General features: G+C 48.2%; 1 protein-coding gene across 1 annotated transcript in view; it reads right to left on the reverse strand.

Annotated features, from left to right (window-relative positions):
* Positions 1-23,563, reverse strand: part of LOC144493170 (neuronal PAS domain-containing protein 2-like) — a 108,822-nt gene that overhangs the window by 56,776 nt on the left and 28,483 nt on the right. Inside the window, exons 6-8 of the mRNA XM_078212066.1 lie at positions 9,577-9,690; positions 8,175-8,293; positions 3,528-3,610 (exon numbers count right to left, since the gene is read on the reverse strand). Coding sequence (XP_078068192.1) covers positions 3,528-3,610; positions 8,175-8,293; positions 9,577-9,690 — 316 coding nt within the window. The remainder of the gene's footprint in view (positions 1-3,527; positions 3,611-8,174; positions 8,294-9,576; positions 9,691-23,563) is intronic.

Below are 23,563 nucleotides of genomic sequence, written 5' to 3' on the forward strand. Positions count from 1 at the left end.
CCCCCACATACACACCCTCTGCCATCTCTGTAGCCTCCTCTAACCCTACAACTACATCGGTGCACCTCCAATTCAGGCATCTTGACCAGCACAATTTTAACCATTCTACCAATGGCAAACCTGCCTTCAGCTGCTGAGGTCCTACAATTTGGAATTCTCCCTTCTCCTCTCGACCAGTCTTTTCCTCTTTTAAACCCCATAAAACCTACCTCTCATTTGCCCTAAATGCTCGGGGTCAAATTTTGTTGGATAATGATCCTTTAAAGTATCTTGGGATGTTTTAGTTTGTTAAAGGTGCTATATAAATGCATGTTGATGCTGTCTTTGTTGCCCAGTGATGACTCGCTACCATTCCCTCTAGTCCTGGTGAAAGGTAATCGACCAGAAACGCTGCGTCTGTTTTCATCTCCACAGCTATTGCCTGACTTGAGAAGCGTTTCCAGCAGGATTGGCCAGGACCTTCCGTGGAGCAGCAATCATCATCAGATTGCCATAGCATCCGGAAATTCTCCTGACCTGAGGCTACATTTTTACCTGGGTCTTCCGAACCCAGCCATCCCAGAAATACAGGAACCGGGAGTCTGTCGGGGAAATCCAATGGATCACAGTTTTGTTAGGGAAGATAAGACACAGCCTCTTTTGACAAGATGAGTTGCTGTATATAAGTTTAAATTGACTGTCAGTGAATGGATGGGTGAATTTTTTAAAAATTCATTTACGGGATGTGGGCATCGCAGACTAGGCTGGCATTTATTGCCCATGCGTCGTTGCCCTTGAGAATGGGTGAGTGAATGGGTGAGGTAGATAAATTGGTAGGGGACAGTTGCCTGAGATGGGTATGTGGATAAGTTGGTAATAGAGTCATAGAGGTTTACAGCATGGAAACAGGCCCTTCGGCCCAACTTGTCCATGCCACCCTTTTTATTAACCACTAAGCTAGTCCCAATTGCCCGCGTTTGGCCCACATCCCTCTATACCCGTCTTATTCATGTAACTGTCTAAATAGACTCATAGAGTCATAGAGGTTTACAGTATGGAAACAGGCCCTTTGGCCCAACTTGTCCATGCAGCCCTTTTTTTTTAAACACCTAAGCTAATCCCAATTTGGCCTATATCCCTCTATATCCATCGTACCCATGTAACTATCTAAATGCTTTTTAAAAGACAAAATTGTACCCGCCTCTACTACTACCCCTGGCAGCTTGTTCCAGACACTCACCACCCTCTGTGTGAAAAAATTGCCCCTCTGGACACTTGTGTATCTCTCCCCTCTCACCTTAAACCTATGCCCTCTAGTTTTAGACTCCCCTACCTTTGGGAAAAGATATTAACTATCTAGCTGATCTGTGCCCCTCATTATTTTATAGACCTCTATAAGATCACCCCTCAGCCTCCTACGCTCCAGAGAAAAAAATCCCAGTCTATCCAGCCTCTCCTCATAACTCAATCCATCAAGTCCCGGTAGCATCCTAGTAAATCTTTTCTGCACTCTTTCTAGTTTAATAATATCCTTCCTATAATAGGGTGACCAGAATTGCACACAATATTCCAAGTGTGGCCTTACCAATGTCTTGTACAACTTCAACAAGATGTTCCAACTCCTGTATTCAATGCTCTGATCGATGAAACCAAGCATGCCGAATGCCTTCTTCACCCTCTGTCCACCTGTGACTCCACTTTCAAGGAGCTATGAACATGCACCCCGAGATCTCTTTGTTCTGTAACTCTCCCCAACACCCTACCATTAACTGAGTAAGTCCTGCCCTGGTTCAATCTACCAAAATGCATCACCTCGCATTTGTCTAAATTAAACTCCATCTGCCATTCGTCAGCCCAGTGGCCCAGTTGATCAAGGTTCCGTTGCAATTGGAGATAACTTTCTTCACTGTCCACTATGCCACCAATCTTGGTGTCATCTGCAAACTTACTAACCATGCCTCCTATATTCTCATCCAAATCATTAATATAAACGACAAATAACAGTGGACCCAGCACTGATCCCTGAGGCACACTGCTGGTCACAGGCCTTCAGTTTGAAAAACAACTCTCTACAACCATCCTCTGGTTTCTGTCAAGAAGCCAATTTTGTATCCATTTAGATACCTCACCCTGGATCCCGTGAGATTTAACCTCATGCAACAATCTACCATGCGGTACCTTGTCAAAGGCCTTGCGAAAGTCCATGTAGACTACATGGACTTTAAAAGACAACATTTTACCCGCCTCTACTACTACCTCTGGCAGCTTGTTCCAGAGGTGGGTAAGTGGGTAGTCAGGTGGGGAGGTGGTTGGGTCAGGAAAGCCGGGGGTAATCTGTGGCTTGGGGAGCGGGGGGGGGGGTTATTGTGGGATCTGTGGGGTTGAAGTATATTTATTAGTCACAAGTAAGGCTTACATTAACATTGCAATGAAGTTACTGTGAAATTCTCCTAGTCGCCACACTCTGGCCACTGTTTGGGTCAATGCACCTAACCAGCATGTCTTTCAGACTGTGGGAGGAAACCGGAGCACCCGGAGGAAACCCTCACAGACACAGGGAGAATGTGCAAATTCCACACAGATAGTGACCCAAACCGAGAATCGAACCCAGGTCCCTGGCGCTGTGAGGCAGCAGTGCTAATCATTGTGCCATCGTGCCATGCGAGGTGTATAGCCTGGGGTGGTGTGAGTGGGTATAGTTAAGGGTGACAGTGTAAGCGATTGGGGAGTCAGTTCCAGAGTTACCCAGGAGTTAGACTAGGTTTTAACCTGTTGAACATTTCCTAAGTAGCTATTTTGGGAAGTATATTGGAACTGTCTGAAGTCTCCGGCTCGAATTCAATGGGGGTGATTTTCAGCTCATGTTAGCCTCCAGCAAGAACAGCAACACGGGCAAAAAATACAGCGAGAATCAGGGAAGGTAATTCTCACCGGCAAGACCCGGGGGGGCGATTCCTCCATCGTGCTGCCCTAAGTTTTTAGTGCAGCGGGCCGGGAGAATCGTGTGTTGGCCGATTCGCGGGATTCCCGTGAGCGTTCGTGCCGTGCATGCATCTCCCAGGCTCGCACAGCGTCTGCACAGCGCCGGAAATCAGCTGGGAGGCAGGGCTAGCATTTAAAGAGTATTTTACATACTATTTAAATGCTATTAGCGGGCCCAGGACTGAATTCTCCGGAGGGGCAACGCTGCGGGGGTCCCGGACTGCCCAGTGATCGGGCTGATCAGCGATCGAGAGGCTGACAGTTCGGGGTCACTGCGCATGCATTTTGATTCCAACATCTCTTACCCATTTATTATTTCCAAATCTCTGTTGCCCATATCTTATTCTCAAAATTCTTCTGCCCAGTTCCAACCCCAGTATTAATACAGTGCAGGTTAAATGTTTAAAAAAGAGGGGAATAAAAGTCTGACTATGAACAGGTTGGAAGATGCATGTGTACTGCGATAACCAAACACACCAAAGAACATTAAGTTTCCTTTAGTAAGGGAGAAGTGGTAAAGGAGGAATAATACACAGGATCCAAGCAATAGGGCTTTACAGGATTACCTGTGATCCAGAAATAGGAATTTCCACTCTAAACTATGCCGTGATGTAAATTCTTCATAGGATTCTTCCACATTGCACAGTTCCTGCATTAAAAACAGACAGTGATCAAACTTACTGGATCTTTATGATTGTGAACGTTTCCTAAGAGCAAACTACAATTATCAACAACTACTCCTGTAAAGTACTAAAATCATAGAATCCCTGCAGTGCTGAAGGAAGCCATTTGGCTCATCGAGTCTGCACCGACCACAATCCCACCCAGCCACTATCCCTGTAACCTCATTTTTTCACCCTGCTAATCCCCTTGACTAATTTAACATGACCAATCCACCTAACCTGCACATCTTTGGAGTGTGGGAGGAAACCGGAGCACCTGGAGGAAGCCCACGCTGACACAGGGAGAACATGCAAACTCCACACTGACAGGAGATTGGGTTTGTACTCGTTGGAGTTTAGAAGGATGAGGGGGGATCTTATGGAGACTTATAAGATAATGCGGGGGCTGGATAGGGTGGAGGCGGAGAGGTTCTTTCCACTTAGTAAGGAAGTTAAAACTAGAGGACACAGCCTCAAAATAAAGGGGGGTCGGTTTAAGACAGAGTTGAGGAGGAACTTCTTCTCTCAGAGGGTGGTGAATCTCTGGAATTCTCTGCCCACTGAGGTGGTGGAGGCTACCTCGCTGAATATGTTTAAAGCGCGGCTGGATGGATTCCTGATCGGTAAGGGAATTAAGGGTTATGGGGATCAGGCGGGTAAGTGGTACTGATCCACGTCAGATCAGCCATGATCTTATTGAATGGCGGGGCAGGCTCGAGGGGCTAGATGGCCTACTCCTGCTCCTATTTCTTATGTTCTTATGTGACCCAAGCCGGGAATCAAACCTGGGTCCCTGGCGCTGTGAGGCAGCAGTGCTAACCACTGTGCTGCTGTGCCGCCCCCTAAAGCACTTCACGTGGGTGTTATAAAAATATGACTCCGTGCCATGTAAAGAGATATTGGCTGCCGGGAGGATCCTCCAGTCCCATGGACAGCGACAACCATTCCCCTCCATCCCTCCCACCCCCCCACCGCACCCCCCCCCGCACCACACACACACACACACCTGCAGCCCTCCAAATTTCACACATTCCTACAAAGAACAAAGAACAGTACAGCACAGGAAACAGGCCCTTCGGCCCTCCAAGCCTGTGCCGCTCCTTGGTCCAACTAGACCAATCGTTTGTATCCCTCCATTCCCAGGCTGCTCATGTGACTATCCAGGTAAGTCTTAAACGATGTCAGCGTGCCTGCCTCCACCACCCTACTTGGCAGCGCATTCCAGGCCCCCACCACCCTCTGTGTAAAAAACGTCCCTCTGATGTCTGAGTTATACTTCGCCCCTCTCAGCTTGAGCCCGTGACCCCTCCTGATCGTCACCTCCGACCTGGGAAAAAGCTTCCCACTGTTCGCCCTATCTATACCCTTCATAATCTTGTATACCTCTATCAGATCTCCCCTCATTCTCCGTCTTTCCAAGGAGAACAACCCCAGTCTACCCAATCTCTCCTCATAGCTAAGACCCTCCATACCAGGCAACATCCTGGTAAACCTTCTCTGCACTCTCTCTAACGCCTCCACGTCCTTCTGGTAGTGCGGCGACCAGAACTGGACGCAGTACTCCAAATGCGGCCTAACCAGCGTTCTATACAGCTGCATCATCAGACTCCAGCTTTTATACTCTATACCCCGTCCTATAAAGGCAAGCATACCATATGCCTTCTTCACCACCTTCTCCACCTGTGTTGCCACCTTCAAGGATTTGTGGACTTGCACACCTAGGTCCCTCTGTGTTTCTATACTCCTGATGACTCTGCCATTTATTGCATAACTCCTCCCTACATTATTTCTTCCAAAATGCATCACTTCGCATTTATCCGGATTAAATTCCATCTGCCACCTCTCCGCCCAATTTTCCAGCCTATCTATATCCTGCTGTATTGCCCGACAATGCTCTTTGCTATCCGCAATTCCAGCCATCTTCGTGTCATCCGCAAACTTGCTGATTACACCAGTTACACCTTCTTCCAAATCATTTATATATATCACAAATAGCAGAGGTCCCAGTACAGAGCCCTGCGGAACACCACTGGTCACAGACCTCCAGCCGGAAAAAGACCCTTCGACCACTACCCTCTGTCTCCTATGGCCAAGCCAGTTCTCCACCCATCGAGCCACTTCTCCTTGTATCCCATGAGCCTTAACCTTCTTAACCAACCTGCCATGTGGGACTTTGTCAAATGCCTTACTAAAATCCATATAGACGACATCCACGGCCCTTCCTTCATCAACCGTTTTTGTCACTTCCTCAAAAAACTCCACCAAATTTGTAAGGCACGACCTCCCTCTTACAAAACCATGCTGTCTGTCACTAATGAGATTGTTCCGTTCTAAATGCACATACATCCTGTCTCTAAGAATCCTCTCCAACAACTTCCCTACCACGGACGTCAAGCTCACCGGCCTATAATTTCCTGGGTTATCCCTGCTACCCTTCTTAAACAACGGGACCACATTCGCTATCCTCCAATCCTCAGGGACCTCACCCGTGTCCAAAGAAGCGACAAAGATTTCCGTCAGAGGCCCAGCAATTTCACCTCTCGTCTCCCTGAGCAGTCGAGGATAGATGCCATCAGGCCCTGGGGCTTTGTCAGTTTTAATGTTCCCTAAAAAAACCTAACACTTCCTCTCTCGTAATGGAGATTTTCTCTAACGGGTCAACACCTCCCTCCGAGACACTCCCGGTTAACACGCCCCTCTCCTTCGTGAATACCGATGCAAAGTATTCATTTAGGATCTCCCCTATTCCCTTGGGTTCTAAGCATAATTCCCCTCCTTTGTCCCTGAGAGGTCCGATTTTCTCCCTGACAACTCTTTTGTTCCTAACGTATGAATAGAATGCCTTAGGATTCTCCTTAATCCTGCCTGCCAAGAACATCTCGTGCCCTCTTTTTGCCCTTCTAACTCCCCGTTTGAGATCTTTCCTACTCTCTCTGTATTCCTCCAGAGCTCCATCTGTTTTCAGTTGCCTGGACTTAACGTACGCCTCCCTTTTCATTTTAATCAGATCCTCAATTTCCCTGGTTATCCACGGCTCTCGAATCCTACCTTTCCTATCTTTCCTTTTTACAGGCACATGCCTATCCTGCAGCCTTATCAATAGTTCCTTAAAAGACTCCCACATGCCAGACGCGGACTTACCCTCGAACATCCTCTCCCAATCAACATCCACCAATTTCTGCCTAATCCGGCTATAGTCAGCCTTCCCCCAATTTAGCACCCTGCCCGTAGGACAGCACTCATCCTTGTCCATTACTATCCTAAAGTTAACAGAGTTGTGGTCACTATTTGCCACATGTTCCCCTACCGAAACTTTGACGACCTGACCGGGCTCATTTCCCAGAACTAGGTCCAGTATAGCCCCCTCTCTAGTCGGGCTATCTACATACTGTTCCAAAGAACCTTCCAGTACGCATTTTATAAATTCCTCCCCGTCCGGTCCCCCAGCTCTAAGCACTTTCCAGTCTGTGCCAGGGAAATTAAAGTCCCCCACTACAACAACCGTCGTGAGCTCTTTTGAATTTAATGGGTGGAATTTTCTCACTTTTTTTCAGAGGGTCAGCTTGTGTGAGAGGACCAGTGTGTACCCGCGGCCAGCTTTACCTGCCAAATTTTTAAACACTCTGAAAAAAAGTCCTGGAGGCGGGTCCCACAACCTCATGCTGAAGGTAGCAGGCTCTGAATGAGTCTCTCCACCCACCGCCAGCAACTCCAGTTCCTGACAGATCAAGATCACCCCCGATGTAAAAAGAAATGAAAATAAAATAAACCCCCTCCTCCCCCACCCCTTCCACAGACATGGGATCTCGCTCCCCACCCCCTTCCCCTCCCCTCCCAGGACACGTGGGGCAGTGCCAGGGGACACTGCCAAGGACAGTGCCAGGGTAATACGCCGGCATGACCTGCTTCCCCGCTGGGGGCTGTATTTAAACTGTGCGTCCCGGAGGGATTTGTTTGCTCATTTCCCATTTGTTGGGAACGCTGGTGATGTAAATCCATGCAGCCGGCGGGGTCGTTCCTATATGGTGGCGGGGAGAGGGGGGATTTTCCAGTGGGGAAGCCCACTCTTAATGATCTCGGTCATGTAAATGATAAATAGTAAGGTTAGAGGGATTAGTGGGGGTAAATATGTGAGGTTGCAGGCCTAGGTGGGATTGTTGTCGGTGCAGACTCGATGGGCCGAACGGCCTCTTTCTGCACTGTAAGGTTTCTATGGTACTTCTATTCTAACCAACTCCTGGGTTTATAAACAGCATACATGGGGGACCTTCTTGCACCAATAAGGAAACAAAGTCTCTGGTAAAAAGCATTCCACAATAGAAACGACATCACATTAAGGTGTGAGTGGATTTATAGAATTAAGTTAGCCACTCGTGTCTGCAGTTTAATTTATATTTTACATTGGAGGGTCTAAAATAACACGACCACTTTAATTAAAGTGAAGTTAATGCAGGAGGGCAGCATTAAGAAATCAGCAGTTCCTGCTTTTATTCAAATTTTAATCAGGGGATTTGAAGAATGTCTAAAAATGAATATGTTCATTGTACTTACCTTTAAGAACTGTGGGATGACAAGGCGGACTGTAGCCACAAGGCAGACTTGTTCCTTTGCTGTAGATCTAAGTGACCTTGAGATGGCTGATTCAAAGCCATTACAAGAAGACATAGGCACTGGAATGACAATAATGCCTTTTCAGAACATGACAAACAGTTTCGCTTCAACTAGTGCCGACACAGTAAGGCTGTCATTATGAAACATTGTGCAAGTACACTAAAATCTGAACTGACGTATCCTTCTAACAAAATGGGCTGAAATTCCCCAGTGTTGTGATGGTTGGCATGGAGTTGGGGAAGGGGGGGATAGCAGGGAGTCATAGAATCTCTACAGTGCAGAAGCAGGCCATTCGGCCCATCGAGTCTACACTGACCACAATTCCACCCAGGCCCTATTCCCGTAGCCCTTCATATTTACCCGGCACTAGGGTTAATTTAGCATGGCCAATCCACCTAACCCACACATCTTTGGACTGTGGGAGGAAACCAGAGCACCCAGAGGAAACCCACAGAGACATGGGGAGAATGTGCAGACTCCACACAGACAGTCACCCGAGGCTGGAATTGAACCCGGGTCCCTGGTGCTATGAGGCAGCAGTGCTAACCACCGTGCCATTGTATTGGGATGGCTCTCTCAAGCATTCTCACTGCCAGGGACCACTTCTAGAGGCAGGTTAGGAAGTGGGTTGGCTGCCGACATCATGGAGGATGGCGACCAACACGAATTGTTGAGGTTAGGGGCAATGTTGTGGCCTTTTTTCCATTTTGTCACCGGCAGAATGTCGTCCACCCTTCCCCATGCTGTGTACAGAAGTCACCAGCTCTATGGAGGCTGGAGGTCAGAGGGATACGGGAGGCGTAAGCCGCTATGAGAGGGATATGATTGTAAAAGACCACAGTCACGATCGAGAGCAAACCATTGGAATAGTTTCCCACGCAAATCATTTGACATTCCGGTCTGGAACTCAAAATCCCTGATGAATAGCCCAGTGAGGGTTCCTCCATGTTAAAATTCCCTCAGAATCCAGCCTCAGTCCAGATGGGGATACCAAGGTCTCGGAGCTGCCAGCGCACTGACTAGACCCTGAGAGCATTGGGAGCCCGATCACCATCCTTAATTAGATGGCCAGCTCGGAGACATCCTTTGGGAAGACTGTCCCCATAAGTGTGGCTTCAGGAGCCTCATTTTGTCCTGACACTGCAGCCGTGGAGCCTGCGGCAACATTCAGCCTAATGATTTACAAAATCTAAATTGCCTGTGGCAAAAGGAGTTTCATTGCAATAATTTATGGTTTCTGTAAAGAGCCTCAAGGGGACTGTTAAACTGTTTTTGATCCCTTGCTGGCCTTGAAATAATTAATAAGCGGTAGGACATGTAAAATATTGTAACTTGAACTCACCAATGTTGTGAAATCTAAAGCTTCCTAAAAACTTTACATATTCATACGTAGGGGGTTCTTTGGGATCTAGTGATCCTCTTGACAAATGACAACAAAACTCAACGTGATTTTGATCTGGAGAGAAGGAGAGGAAACGTGTGTTATTATTGAAGTGACCTTATCACCTTACTCTGGGTTATACTGACAAAGTAAAGGGTAAATCTCCCCATCTTATTTTCAATCGCTTTTTTAAAAAATTAAATCATACCACAATGAATAATTCTAACTTTAATTCAAGGAATGGACATTTTGCCGTAGATATATTTGATTCTCAGAGAGTAATGACTTAATGTCAATAACTTACTCTCAGATGTAATAAAAACAGGAAATGCTGGAAAATCTCAGCAGGTCTGGCAGCACCGGTGGAGAGAGAATAGAGCCAACGTTTCGAGTCTGGATGAACCTTCGTCAGAGCGGAGGGTCTGACGAAGGACCATCCAGATTTTACCAGAAATCAGGGCGGGTGAGGCTTGCAGAGCGACATTCTCCGTTGGCCTCGGACAGGATCTTACGAGCCTCGGGTGGGCGAGCCAGTACGATTCTGCATGTTGGCTCTGTTCTCTCTGTAAGAAGTCTCACGACACCAGATTAAAGAACAACAGGTTTATTTAGTAGCACAAATTTGTGGTTTGTGCTACCAAATAAACCTGTTGGACTTTAACCTGGTGTTGTGAGACTTCTTACTGTGCTTACCCCAGTCCAACACCGGCATCTCCACATCATCTGTTCTGTCTCCACAGACGCTGTCAGACTTGCTGAGATTTTCCAGCATTTTCTGTTTTTGTCTCAGATTCCAGCATCCGCATTATTTTGCTTTTATCTCAGTATAATACCTGGCCTAAACCTGCAAACACTATTTAGACCAGTTGATTAGGATTCTTCTCAACAGCACTGTAACTTGCCCTTGACTGAGTTCCCACAGAATTTCTGCTTCAATGTAACTGGTTACTTTATTCACGGCAACATTCTGTGTGGTTTTAAGTCTAAAATGCCTGGGTGGAAATTTCTTTGTCTTCTGTTCCTGAGACTTCCTGAGACAAAAGAATTTTCAGAAGGCTCATCAAGCTCATTTTTCAATGCTCTTACAGGAATGACATCTGGGCTTCAGGGGTTAAGTTACAAGGAGAGATTAGACAAAATAAGCCCTTATTCTCTCGAATTCAGAAAGTTGAGGGGGGATCTGATAGAGGTCTACACAATATTTACAGGGAAGGACAGGGTGGATAAGGATAAACTGTTTCCACTAGTTGAAGGCTCAAGAATCAGGGGCCATAATCTAAAAATTCATGCCAAGCCATTCAAGAGAGATGTTAGGAAACAGTTCTATACGCAGAAAACGGCGGAGGTTTGGAACTCTCTTCCTCAAACGACGGTGGATTGTTAGGTTGAAGTCTGAGATAGACAAATTTTTATTGAGCAGGTTTATCGAGGGATATGTGCCTAGGGCAGGTACATGGATCAACAGTGATCTTACTGAATGGCAGAGCGGACTTGAGGGACTGAATGGCCTCCTCCTATTTCTATGTTCCTCTGTTCCCTTGCCTGGCATTGTAGTATGTGATGCAGGGATAACAGCCTCAAAGTGGGGCTGGGAACCTCAATGTTCATTTCACCAGCTTGGCACCTTGCAGCTCACCTGAAACGTTTAAATGGGACGGAAGCCTAATGTAAGAAGCTTCTTTGTCACTGGAAGGGGCAACCAAGCTTCAAACTACTGGATCTGGTTAACTAATGCCCTTTCAGGAAGGAAATCTGCCATGCTTACCCAGTCTGGCCTACGTGCTGGTTAGGTGCTCTGGCCATGCTAAATTCAGCCTCAGTGTACCCAAAAAGGTGCTGGACTGTGACGACGAGGGGATTTTCACAGTAACTTCATTGCAGTGTTAATGTAAACCTACTTGTGACACTAATAAATGAACTTTAAAGATTGTTGGTCACAGATAACGAGTACATAAAAGAAATGTCATTGCTTTAACCATCTTGTGTATTGAAAAGAGGCCAGCCTTCCGAATTGAGTGCTGATCAAGATGTGTTAATTGGGGAATTGTGCAGAATGTCCTTTCATTTCTTTGTCCCCAGAGTCAGGGTATTGGTAAACTTAAAAGCTATCAACCCATCTGAAGAGATGTCCAGCCTCGTCCTGCTGTTTGAGAAATTTGCCACTGTAAATGTAGCTGGCTGATGAGCAGGAAGCTATTGATATATTCCATGTTCAGCTCACTGGTTTAACTGATACTATCATTACCATGACGGGAACATGTTAACAATCTCAGGTCTACCTCAGAGGTGCAACTGGGACAAATGTTTTAAGCACCACTGATTTCTCCAATAAACCATGCATCAATTCACGTGACATTGGCGTGCTTATTCACTTGTGAAAGGAATCGATGGGGTAAAAGGGCAGGCTGAACCTTACATGGCTCAACCATGTGTGCTGTCTACATGGAAACGGAGAGTTAAGTTTCACTGCATGCTCTTCAGGGACAGAATTAAATCATAGGTTTAATTTTCTCCACGGGAGCAACTTTACTTTTAGCACAATGTGTGTATGTACCTCAGTGCAGACACACATTGTGCTAATGTGCATATCAAGAAATTGTAAAAGAAAGACCTTTCACGAAGTCAGGACATTCCAAAGGGGCGGTGATAGCCTAGTGGTATTATCACTAGATTTATTAATCCAGAAGCTCAGCTAATGTTCTGGGGACCTGGGTTCAAATCCCACCACGGCAGATGGTGGAATTTGAATTCAATAAAAACTCTCTGAAATTAAGAATCTACTGGTGACCATGAAATGATTGTTGGCAAAACCCAACTGGTTCACTCATTTTTTTTTTAGGGAAGGAAATCTGCCATCTTTATCCTGTCTGGCCAACATGTGACTCCAGAGCCAACTGCCCTCCAACGGCAACCAGGGATGGGCAATAAATGCTGTCCAGACACCTGTGTCCCATGAATTAAAAAAAATTGTGTGGTCACGTAGGACACACAGCAGCTAATTTAGGCACAGCAAGATTCTACAAACAGCAATGTGGTAATGACTTGTGGTGAACCATCGTTGGTTACCACTGTGGGGTTATTCCAATGTTACTGTTGGGTTAGGGTGTTGCCACTGTGGGGGTTGTTATAATGTTGTTGGGTTAGGGTGTTTACCTGTGGTAGATGTTGTTATGGCACATCCCGGTCGGGCCCCGCCTCCTGGGGAGAGGTATAAGACCCTCTGCTCAGGCGGGACCCCTCCAGTCTGGATTGGTGTGCTCATGTTAGATAGTTCCATTGTTTGTCAATAAAAGCCTTCAATCGCTGAAGCCTTGTACCTCGTGCTTGATTGTCGCGCATCAATTTTATTGACAAACACAAAACTCTCGACAGTAAAGAGAGTATGGAGCAAATGCTGAAACCAGAGCGTCTGACGTTGGACCCACGTGCGGTCGGTGCCTCAACACCTACGACCACTGGTTGAAGTGTTTCGAGGACTACCTGGCAGCCTCTGCAGCAGTTACTACGGACGACGACAAACTCCAGGTCCTCCACGCGAGGGTAAGCGACACGGTCTATCTAGCGATTCGTGCGGCCACCACTTACCCGAGGGCCATCGAGCTCTTGAAGAAACGATACACGAGACCACCCAACGAGATTCACGCTCGTTACCTCCTCGCTACACGACGTCGGCAGTCGGGCGAAACCATGGAGGACTACGCCAATGAGCTCTTGCAGCTTGCCAGGGGCTGCGACTGCAAAGATGTGTCGGCTGAGCAATATATGTACGACCTCGCCCGAGATGCGTTCGTAGCAGGGGTAGGGTCCTCGTACATCCGGCTTAAGCTATTAGAGAAAGGGAACCTCAACTTGACCCAAGCGATGGAGATGGCTGAGATGCTGGAGGCAGCGTCGAAAAGCTTGGCTCTGTACCCCGAAGACCACGCGGAGACAACGTGGCAGGAGCAAGCACAAATCCCTCCTCGCCCCACGGGCTCGCGCTCCCATATCGACCCGACGACGGCGGCAGCTCCAGGCGGCCAGCGATGCTATTTTTGCGGCGGAGCCAAGCATCCACGGCAACAGTGTCCAGCAAAAACGGCGATCTGCAGTCAGTGCGGTAAAAAGGGGCACTATGCTAAAGTTTGTAGGTCGAAGCCCAAGAACGTCTGTAGTAGGGAAAATGCTGGAATCCATTATTAAAGAGGAGATAGCAGGGCATCTGGATAGAAATGGTTCGATCAATCAGACGCAGCATGGATTCATGAGGGGAAAATCGTGCTTGACGAACATGTTGGATTTTTATGAAGATGTGACTAGGGTGGTTGATGGAGGAGAACCGGTGGATGCGGTGTTTTTTGGATTTCCAAAAGGCGTTTGATAAGGTGCCCCATAAAAGGCTGCTGAAGAAGATTAGGGCACACGGAGTTGGGGGTAGTGTGTTAAAGTGGATTGGGGACTGGCTATCCGACAGGAAGCAAAGAGTCGGAATAAATGGGTGTTTTTCCGGTTGGAGGAAGGTAACTAGTGGCGTGCCGCAGGGATCGGTACTCGGGCCGCAACTGTTTACCATTTATATAGATGATCTGGAGGAGGGGACGGAGTGTAGGGTAACGAAGTTTGCAGACGACACAAAGATAAGTGGAAAAGTGAATCGTGTGGAGGACGGAGAAGATCTGCAGAGAGATTTGGACAGGCTGAGTGAGTGGGCGAGGATATGGCAAATGGAGTATAACGTTGAGAAATGCGAGGTTATACACTTTGGAGGAAATAATAACAAATGGGATTACTATCTCAATGGAAACAAATTAAAACATGCTACCGTGCAAAGGGACCTGGGGGTCCTTGTGCATGAGACGCAAAAGCCCAGTCTGCAGGTACAACAGGTGATCAAGAAGGCAAATGGGATGTTGGCCTATATTGCGAAGGGGATAGAATATAAACAGTAAGAAGTTTAACAACACCAGGTTAAAGTCCAACAGGTTTATTTGGTAGCAAAAGCCACACAAGCTTTCGAGGCTCTGAGCCCCTTCTTCAGGTGAGTGGGAATTCTGTTCACAAACAGAACCCATAAAGACACAGACTCAATTTACATGAATAATGGTTGGAATGCGAATACTTACAACTAATCCAGTCTTTAAGAAACAAAACAATGGGAGTGGAGAGAGCATCAAGACAGGCTAAAAAGATGTGCATTGTCTCCAGACAAGACAGCCAGTGAAACTCTGCAGGTCCACGCAACTGTGGGAGTTACAAATAGTGTGACATAAACCCAATATCCCGGTTGAGGCCGTCCTTGTGTGTGCGGAACTTGGCTATCAGTTTCTGCTCAGCGACTCTGCGCTGTCGTGTGTCGCGAAGGCCGCCTTGGAGAACGCCCACCCGAATATCAGAGGCCGAATGCCCGTGACCGCTGAAGTGCTCCCCAACAGGAAGAGAACAGTCTTGCCTGGTGATTGTCGAGCGGTGTTCATTCATCCGTTGTCGCAGCGTCTGCATAGTTTCCCCAATGTACCATGCCTCGGGACATCCTTTCTTGCAGCGTATCAGGTAGACAACGTTGGCCGAGTTGCAAGAGTATGTACCGTGTACCTGGTGGATGGTGTTCTCACGTGAGATGATGGCATCTGTGTCGATGATCCGGCACGTCTTGCAGAGGTTGCTGCAAGACGTGCCGGATCATCGACACAGATGCCATCATCTCACGTGAGAACACCATCCACCAGGTACACGGTACATACTCTTGCAACTCGGCCAACGTTGTCTACCTGATACGCTGCAAGAAAGGATGTCCTGAGGCATGGTACATTGGGGAAACTATGCAGACGCTGCGACAACGGATGAATGAACACCGCTCGACAATCACCAGGCAAGACTGTTCTCTTCCTGTTGGGGAGCACTTCAGCGGTCACGGGCATTCGGCCTCTGATATTCGGGTGGGCGTTCTCCAAGGCGGCCTTCGCGACACACGACAGCGCAGAGTCGCTGAGCAGAAACTGATAGCCAAGTTCCGCACACACAAGGACGGCATCAACCGGGATATTGGGTTTATGTCACACTATTTGTAACTCCCACAGTTGCGTGGACCTGCAGAGTTTCACTGGCTGTCTTGTCTGGAGACAATGCACATCTTTTTAGCCTGTCTTGATGCTCTCTCCACTCCCATTGTTTTGTTTCTTAAAGACTGGATTAGTTGTAAGTATTCGCATTCCAACCATTATTCATGTAAATTGAGTCTGTGTCTTTATGGGTTCTGTTTGTGAACAGAATTCCCACTCACCGGAAGAAGGGGCTCAGAGCCTCGAAAGCTTGTGTGGCTTTTGCTACCAAATAAACCTGTTGGACTTTAACCTGGTGTTGTTAAACTTCTTACTGTGTTTACCCCAGTCCAACGCCGGCATCTCCACATCATAGAATATAAAAGCAGGGATGTCTTGATGCACCTGTACAGGGCATTGGTGAGGCCGCAGCTGGAATACTGTGTGCAGTATTGGTCCCCTTATATGAGGAAGGATATATTGGCATTGGAGGGAGTGCAGAGAAGGTTCACCAGGTTGATACCGGAGATGAGGGGTTTGGATTATGAGGAGAGGCTGAGGAGATTGGGTTTGTACTCGTTGGAGTTTAGAAGGATGAGGGGGGATCTTATGGAGACTTATAAGATAATGCGCGGGCTGGATAGGGTGGCGGCGGAGAGATTCTTTCCACTTAGTAAGGAAGTTAAAACTAGAGGACACAGCCTCAAAATAAAGGGGGGTCGGTTAAAGACAGAGTTGAGGAGGAACTTCTTCTCCCAGAGGGTGGTGAATCTCTGGAATTCTCTGCCCACTGAGGTGGTGGAGGCTACCTCGCTGAATATGTTTAAAGCGCGGATGGATGGATTCCTGATCGGTAAGGGAATTAAGGGTTATGGGGATCAGGCGGGTAAGTGGTACTGATCCACGTCAGATCAGCCATGATCTTATTGAATGGCGGGGCAGGCTCGAGGGGCTAGATGGCCTACTCCTGCTCCTATTTCTTATGTTCTTATGTTCTTATGTAACGGCAGTGCAGCCTGTGACCCTCCAGAGCGGAGACAATCTCCTTCGATGTCGCAGTACCCGCGAGGCCCGACCACATGCGAATCCAGGACGGCGCCATCGTGGCTGACGGAGGAGGATGACCACCAGGAGTCGCTACGCTTGGCGCCCTCACCCACGTGCGATTCATGGGGGCGGCCATCATGGTCGACGATGACCAGGAGCGACCAGCAGGGGTCCTCAGTATCAACCTCGGCTGCATGCAGTGACGCCCTGGGGCCAACGGTGGCGTCGATCTCTCTGGACCAGACAAAGCATCACAGACTTGACTGTTCGATGATGAACATCAAGGTAAATGGTCGTACTGTGTATTGTCTGTTTGACAGTGGGAGCACCGAGAGTTTTATTCACCCTGACACTGCAAAAAGGTGTGGACTCCGGGTTCTACCTGCCAAACAGACAATTTCTATGGCATCACGGTCCCGGTCTGTACCGATCCAAGGACGTTGTATGGTAACCCTAGAGGTGCAGGGCACAATTTACGAGCGATACAGGCTCCTTGTGTTACCGCACCTTTGTGCGCCAATTCTCCTCGGACTAAACTTTATGGTCCACATGAAGAGTGTGATCCTACAGTACGGTGGGCCACTCCCTTCACTGGCAGTAGGGAATCAGCCGCAGCCTCCAAATTGCCCAAAGCGCCCCGCATGCAATCTTTCCACACTAAAGATCACCACACCTTCTTTATTTAAGAATCTGGTACCAGGCTGCAAGCCCATCGCTACTAAAAGTAGGCGTTACAGTGCTGAAGACCGGATCTTTATCAGATCTGAGGTTCAGCGGCTCCTCAAAGAAGGGATCATACAGCCCAGTGCTAGTCCGTGGAGAGCGCAGGTCGTGGTGGTTAAAAGCGGGAACAAACCTCGGATGGTCATCGACTACAGTCAGACCATTAACCGTTATACGCAGCTGGATGCGTATCCTCTCCCGCGCATATCTGATATGGTCAATCAGATTGCGCAGTACCGGGTGTTCTCCACCATAGACCTTAAGTCCGCCTACCACCAACTCCCCATCCGCCCAGAGGACCGACAATACACGGCTTTTGAGGCGGATGGTCGTCTACATCAGTTTCTTAGGGTTCCATTTGGTGTCACCAATGGGGTCTCGGTCTTCCAGCGTGCTATGGACCGAATGGTGGACCAGAACGGGTTGCGGGCTACCTTCCCGTACCTGGATAACGTCACCATCTGCGGCCATGACCAGCAGGACCATGACACGAATCTCCAAAACCTTCTGCGCACTGCATCTCGCCTGAATCTGACCTATAACAGGGAGAAGTGCGTATTCCGTACGCGCAGGTTAGCTATCCTTGGATACGTGGTGGAAAACGGGGTCATCGGCCCTGATCCAGACCGTATGCGCCCCCTTACTGAACTTCCCTTGCCCGCTAGCACAAAAGCACTGAGGAGATGCCTCGGCTTCTTTTCTTATTATGCGCAGTGGGTCCCCAACTACGCGGACAAAGCCCGTCCGCTCATCAAGTCCACGACCTTCCCCCACTCACGCCGGAGGCCCAATTGGCCTTCAAGGCTTTGAAAAGCGACATTGCAAAAGCCACGATGCACGCGGTGGATGAATCCATCCCTTTTCAGGTGGAAAGTGATGCATCGGATTTCGCCCTGGCCGCCACACTAAACCAGGCAGGCCCGTCGCGTTTTTTTCCCGCACCCTTCAAGGTCCCGAAATTCGGCATTCAGCGGTGGAGAAGGAGGCTCAGGTCATTGTGGAGGCCATCAGACACTGGCGCCATTACCTGGCGGGGAAGCGGTTCACCCTGATCACGGATCAACGATCCGTGGCGTTTATGTTCAGTAATACGCAGAGGGGCAAGATCAAGAATGATAAGATCTTGCGGTGGAGAATTGAGCTCTCCACCTATAATTACGATATTATGTATCGTCCAGGGAAGCTCAATGAGCCCTCGGATGCCCTCTCGCGCGGAACATGCGCCATCATGCAGGAGGACCGCTTGAAGGCCCTCCACAATGACCTGTGCCATCCTGGAGTCACCTGACTCTACCACTTCATAAAAGCCCGCAACCTGCCCTACTCGGTGGAGGATGTCAGGTCAGTAACGAGAAGCTGTCGGATTTGCGCGGAATGCAAACCGCACTTTTATCGACCGGACCGGGCACAATTGGTCAAGGCCACTCGCCCCTTCGAGAGGCTGAGTGTGGATTTTAAGGGCCCCCTTCCCTCAACGGACCGGAAAGTCTATTTCCTCAATATCATAGATGAATACTCCCGGTTCCCGTTTGTTGTCCCCTGTGCGGACACGTCGACTGCCACAGTGATCAAGGCATTCAGTGATCTTTTTACCCTGTTCGGGTACCCCTGCTACATACATAGCGACAGGGGCTCGTCGTTCATGAGTAACGACTTGAGGCAATTCCTGCTCTCATACGGGATTGCCTCTAGTAGAACCACGAGCTACAACCCTAGGGGTAACGGACAGGTGGAGAGGGAGAATGCTACAGTCTGGAAGGCTGTCCTATTGGCGCTGAAATCCAGGGGCCTTCCAGTCTCCCGTTGGCAGGAGGTCCTTCCAAATGCGCTTCATTCCATTCGCTCCCTCCTGTGTACGGCAACCAATGCTACTCCCCACGAGAGGATGTTCTCATTCCCTTGGAAGTCGTCCTCGGGGATCTCCTTACCAGCCTGGTTGACGTACCCAGGACCCGTCCTTCTGCGGCGACATGTGAGGGCCCGCAAGGCCGACCCCTTGGTCGAACCGGTCCAACTCCTCCATGCCAACCCTCAGTATGCCTATGTGGCATATCCTGACGGGCGAGAGGACACGGTCTCGATTCGAGACCTGGCGCCCGCAGGGGACGTAGCAACTCCTGTCGCTCCTATACCCCCCGTCACGAACCCCCTTTCACTTCTTTCTTCCCCAGACGTGGCGCGGTCAGCACCGGGACCAATGCATAACAGTTATACTCCCATGTACAGCTTGCCTGAGACTCAGAGATCGGCGCCACCACAGAAGGTTCCAGGATCCCCTGCACCATCGCCTCACCAGGGTCAACCGGCCCGGGAGTCCTCGAGGGGACAGCCGGACGCTGATTTGGAGAGAACGCCACCGCAAGCACCTGCTCCGGTGTCGCAACCGGTGTTGAGGAGATCACAGCGACGGTGCGGTCCTCCAGACCGTCTGGACTTGTGAATTTTGTATATATGTGACCTGTTTTCGCACCCCGCCGGCCTTTGTTTTTAAAGGAGGGGTGAATGTGGTGAACCATCGTTGGTTACCACTGTGGGGTTATTCCAATGTTACTGTTGGGTTAGGGTGTTGCCACTGTGGGGGTTGTTATAATGTTGTTGGGTTAGGGTGTTTACCTGTGGTAGATGTTGTTATGGCACATCCCGGTCGGGCCCCGCCTCCTGGGGAGAGGTATAAGACCCTCTGCTCAGGCGGGACCCCTCCAGTCTGGATTGGTGTACTCGTGTTAGATAGTTCCATTGTTTGTCAATAAAAGCCTTCAATCGCTGAAGCCTTGTACCTCGTGCTTGATTGTCGCGCATCATGACTGATGATCTGGTTTATTGATGTTGGTTGAGGGATAAATATTGGCCAGGACACTAGAGAGAATTCCCTTTCTCTTCTTTGGATAATGTGATTGTTTACGCCAACTTGTGAGAGAAAGAGAGAGTGAGAGATAGGGCCACAGTTTAACCTATCATCCAAAAAACAGAGCAGCACCAACAAGGCAGCACTCCTGCTGTACTGCAATGAAGTGTCTTGCTTGTCTTTGTATTTAATTTCCTCTGAATTCACAACCTTTGACAAGAATGTTGCAACAAAGCTGGAATCATTCCCCCTCCTCACCAATTGAGGAGCCCTTGAGGAATACAGTGAAAGTAGGAAGGAACTTAAACATGGAATTAGGAGGGCCAAAAGGGGCCATGAAATGTCTTTTGCAAACAGGACCAAGAAGAACTCCAAGGCTTTCTATACATATATTAGGAGCACGAGGGTAGCAAGAGAAAGAGTAGGCCCACCCCCAAGGATAATGGTGGGAAGTTATGCGTGGAGCCACAGGAAGTAGGTGAAATCTTTAATGAGTACTTTATATCGGTATTCACCAAGGAGAAGGACATGATGGACATTGAGGTCAGGGATAGGTGTGTGAACGCTCTAGAGAACATCAATATATAAAAGGAGGAAGTGTTGAGTATCCTAAATTTGCATTCAGGTAGACAAGCCCCCAGGGATGGATGGGATCTATCCCAGGTTACTACGGGAGGCAAGGGGAGAAATAGCTGGGACCTTAACAGATATCTTCACATCCTCTTTGGCCACAGGTGAAGTTCCAGAGGACTGGATAATAGCCAATGTTGTTTCTTTGTTTAAGAAAGGAAGCAGGGATGATCCAGCAAATTGTAGGCTGCTGAACCTGACGTCAGTAGTGAAGAAGCTTTTGGAGAAGATTCTGAGGGACAGGATATATGCACATTTGGAGGAAAATGGACTAGTTAGTGACAGGCAGCATGGTTTTGTACGGGGAACGTCATGTCTCACCAATTTGCTTGCGATTTTTGAAGAGGTGACAAAGAAAATTGATGAGGGAAGGGCTGTGGATGTAGTTTATATGGACTTTAGTAAGGTGTTTGACAAGGTCCCACATGGCAGACTGGTACAAAAACTAAAATCACATGGAATTCGGGGTGGGCTGGCTAGATGGATATAGAACTGGTTTGGTTATAGAAGACAGAGAGCAGCGGTGGAAGGGTGTTTTTCAGAATGGAGATCTGTAGTTAGTAGTGTTCCATAGGGCTCAGTGCTGGGACCTCTGTTTGTAGTATATATAAATGATCTGGAGGAAAATGTGGGTGGTCTAATTAGTAAGTTTGCTGATGACACAAAGACTGGTGGAGTTGCTGATAGTACCGAGGATTGTCAGAGGATACAACAGGATATAAATAGATTGGAAATTTGGGCACAGAAATGGCAGATGGAGTTTAATCCAGACAAATGCGAGGTGATGCATTTTGGAGGATCAAATTTATACTGTAAATGGCAGAACCCTTAGGAATATACAGAGGGATCTGGGCGTGCAGGCCCACAGTTCCCTTAAAGTGGCAACAAAGGTGCCCAAGGTGATTAAGAAGCATATGGAATGCTTGCCTTCATCAGCCGGGGCACTGAGTACAGGAGCTGGGAAACCATGTTGCAGCTATATAAAAACCTTGGTTCGGCCGCATTTAGAGTATTGCGTGCAGTTCTGGTCACCACACTATCAGAAGGATGTGGAAGCTTTGGAGAGAGTGCAAAGAAGGTTCACCAGGATGTTGCCAGGTCTTGAGGGTGTTGGCTATGAAGAGAGGTTGAATAAATTGAATAAACTAGGATTGTTTTCACTGGAATGACGGAGGTTTAGGGGAGACCTGATAGAGGTTGACAAAATTATGAGAGGGATAGACAGGGTGGATAGTCAGAGGCTTTATACCAGGGTGAAAGTGTCAATTACGAGGGGGCACAGGTTCAAGGTGAGAGGGGAAAAGTTTAAGGGAGATGTGCAGGGGAAGTTTTTCATGCAGAGAGTGGTGGGTGACTGGAACATGCTGCCAGAGGAGGTGGTGGAAGCAGGCACATTTGCAACATTTAAGCGGCATCTGGATGGGTACATGAATAGGGAGGGAATAGAGGGATACGGACCGAGTAAGGGCAGAAGATTTTTTTTTAGTTAGGGCATCATGATCAGCACAGGCTTGGAGGGCCAAAGGGCCTGTTCCTGTGCTGTACCTTTTCTTTGTCCCTTGTTCTTTGATTGCAGCTCGGAGCACAGTCGTGATGCTGCTGAAATCAGAACTTCTCAATACTTTGTGCATATAACTCATGTAATTATTCTGGGTAGATAAGTCCATAGTCCAGAAGGGACTGTGGGCGTCTCTCTCTATTAGCTCACACAGCTCAAGGGGTGCCACTCTGCATCAAGGATGGGGCACAGTAAACCATAGCCAGAACAAGAAGGCGAATCATCTTCTCAAGGGCAATTAGGGATGGGCAATAAAAGAAAACACTGGCCTAGGCAATGATGCCCATGTCCCTTGAGAAAAAGAGTTGAACCTGTGTTGTTGGTGTTATTCCAAACCACACATTAGTCATCTAGCCAGCTAGCAGTCGGTACAGACTCAATGGGCTGAATGGCCTCTTTCTGTATTGTGGGGGTTCAATTCTATGGCCTCCTTTATCCCCTCCTGTTCTCTGATAGTTAAGCACAGTGCTGCAATCTGAAACCTTGTTGTGGTTTAATGTTACTTATCGTCTCTCATGTTTGAGCCTCTGCTATTGCACTTTTTCCTTGTTTTCATTTGCATCTGAAACATTGGACGTGGATCCCTGGCTGAAACTTCCAACTGTTCAATGTATGAAAATAGGCTACCAAGAGATATGACTCATCCATCAAAACACCACCAGATTCTCACAAAACAACATGCACAAGCCACCTTGAACTTTAGCGCCTGCGCTGGCTGATTCAGGCCCTGCACAAATATTTTGAACGAGTTTGATGCAGATAGAAATTAGTCACAACTCTGTTTTGTGGGATAAAAAATATGACTGCAAGCAGGAAGCTGTAATGTTATAGATTCACTCAGTTAATGGTCGGGTGTGGGGGGAGAGTTATAGAACACAGAGATCTAGGGTTACAAGTTCATAGCTCTTTGAAAGTGGAGTCACAGGTGGACAGGGTGGTGAAGAAGGCATTCGGCATGCTTGGTTTCATTGGTCAGAACATTGAATACAGGAGCTGGGATGTCTTGTTGAAGTTGTACAAGATGGCACAGTGGTTAGCACTGCTGCCTCACAGCTCCAGAGACTTGGGTTCGATTCCTGGCTTGGGTCACTGTCTGTGTGGAGTTTGCATGTTCTCCCTGTGTCTGCG

The sequence above is a fragment of the Mustelus asterias genome, chromosome 4, assembly GCF_964213995.1.
Source record: "Mustelus asterias chromosome 4, sMusAst1.hap1.1, whole genome shotgun sequence".
NCBI lineage: Eukaryota > Metazoa > Chordata > Chondrichthyes > Carcharhiniformes > Triakidae > Mustelus > Mustelus asterias.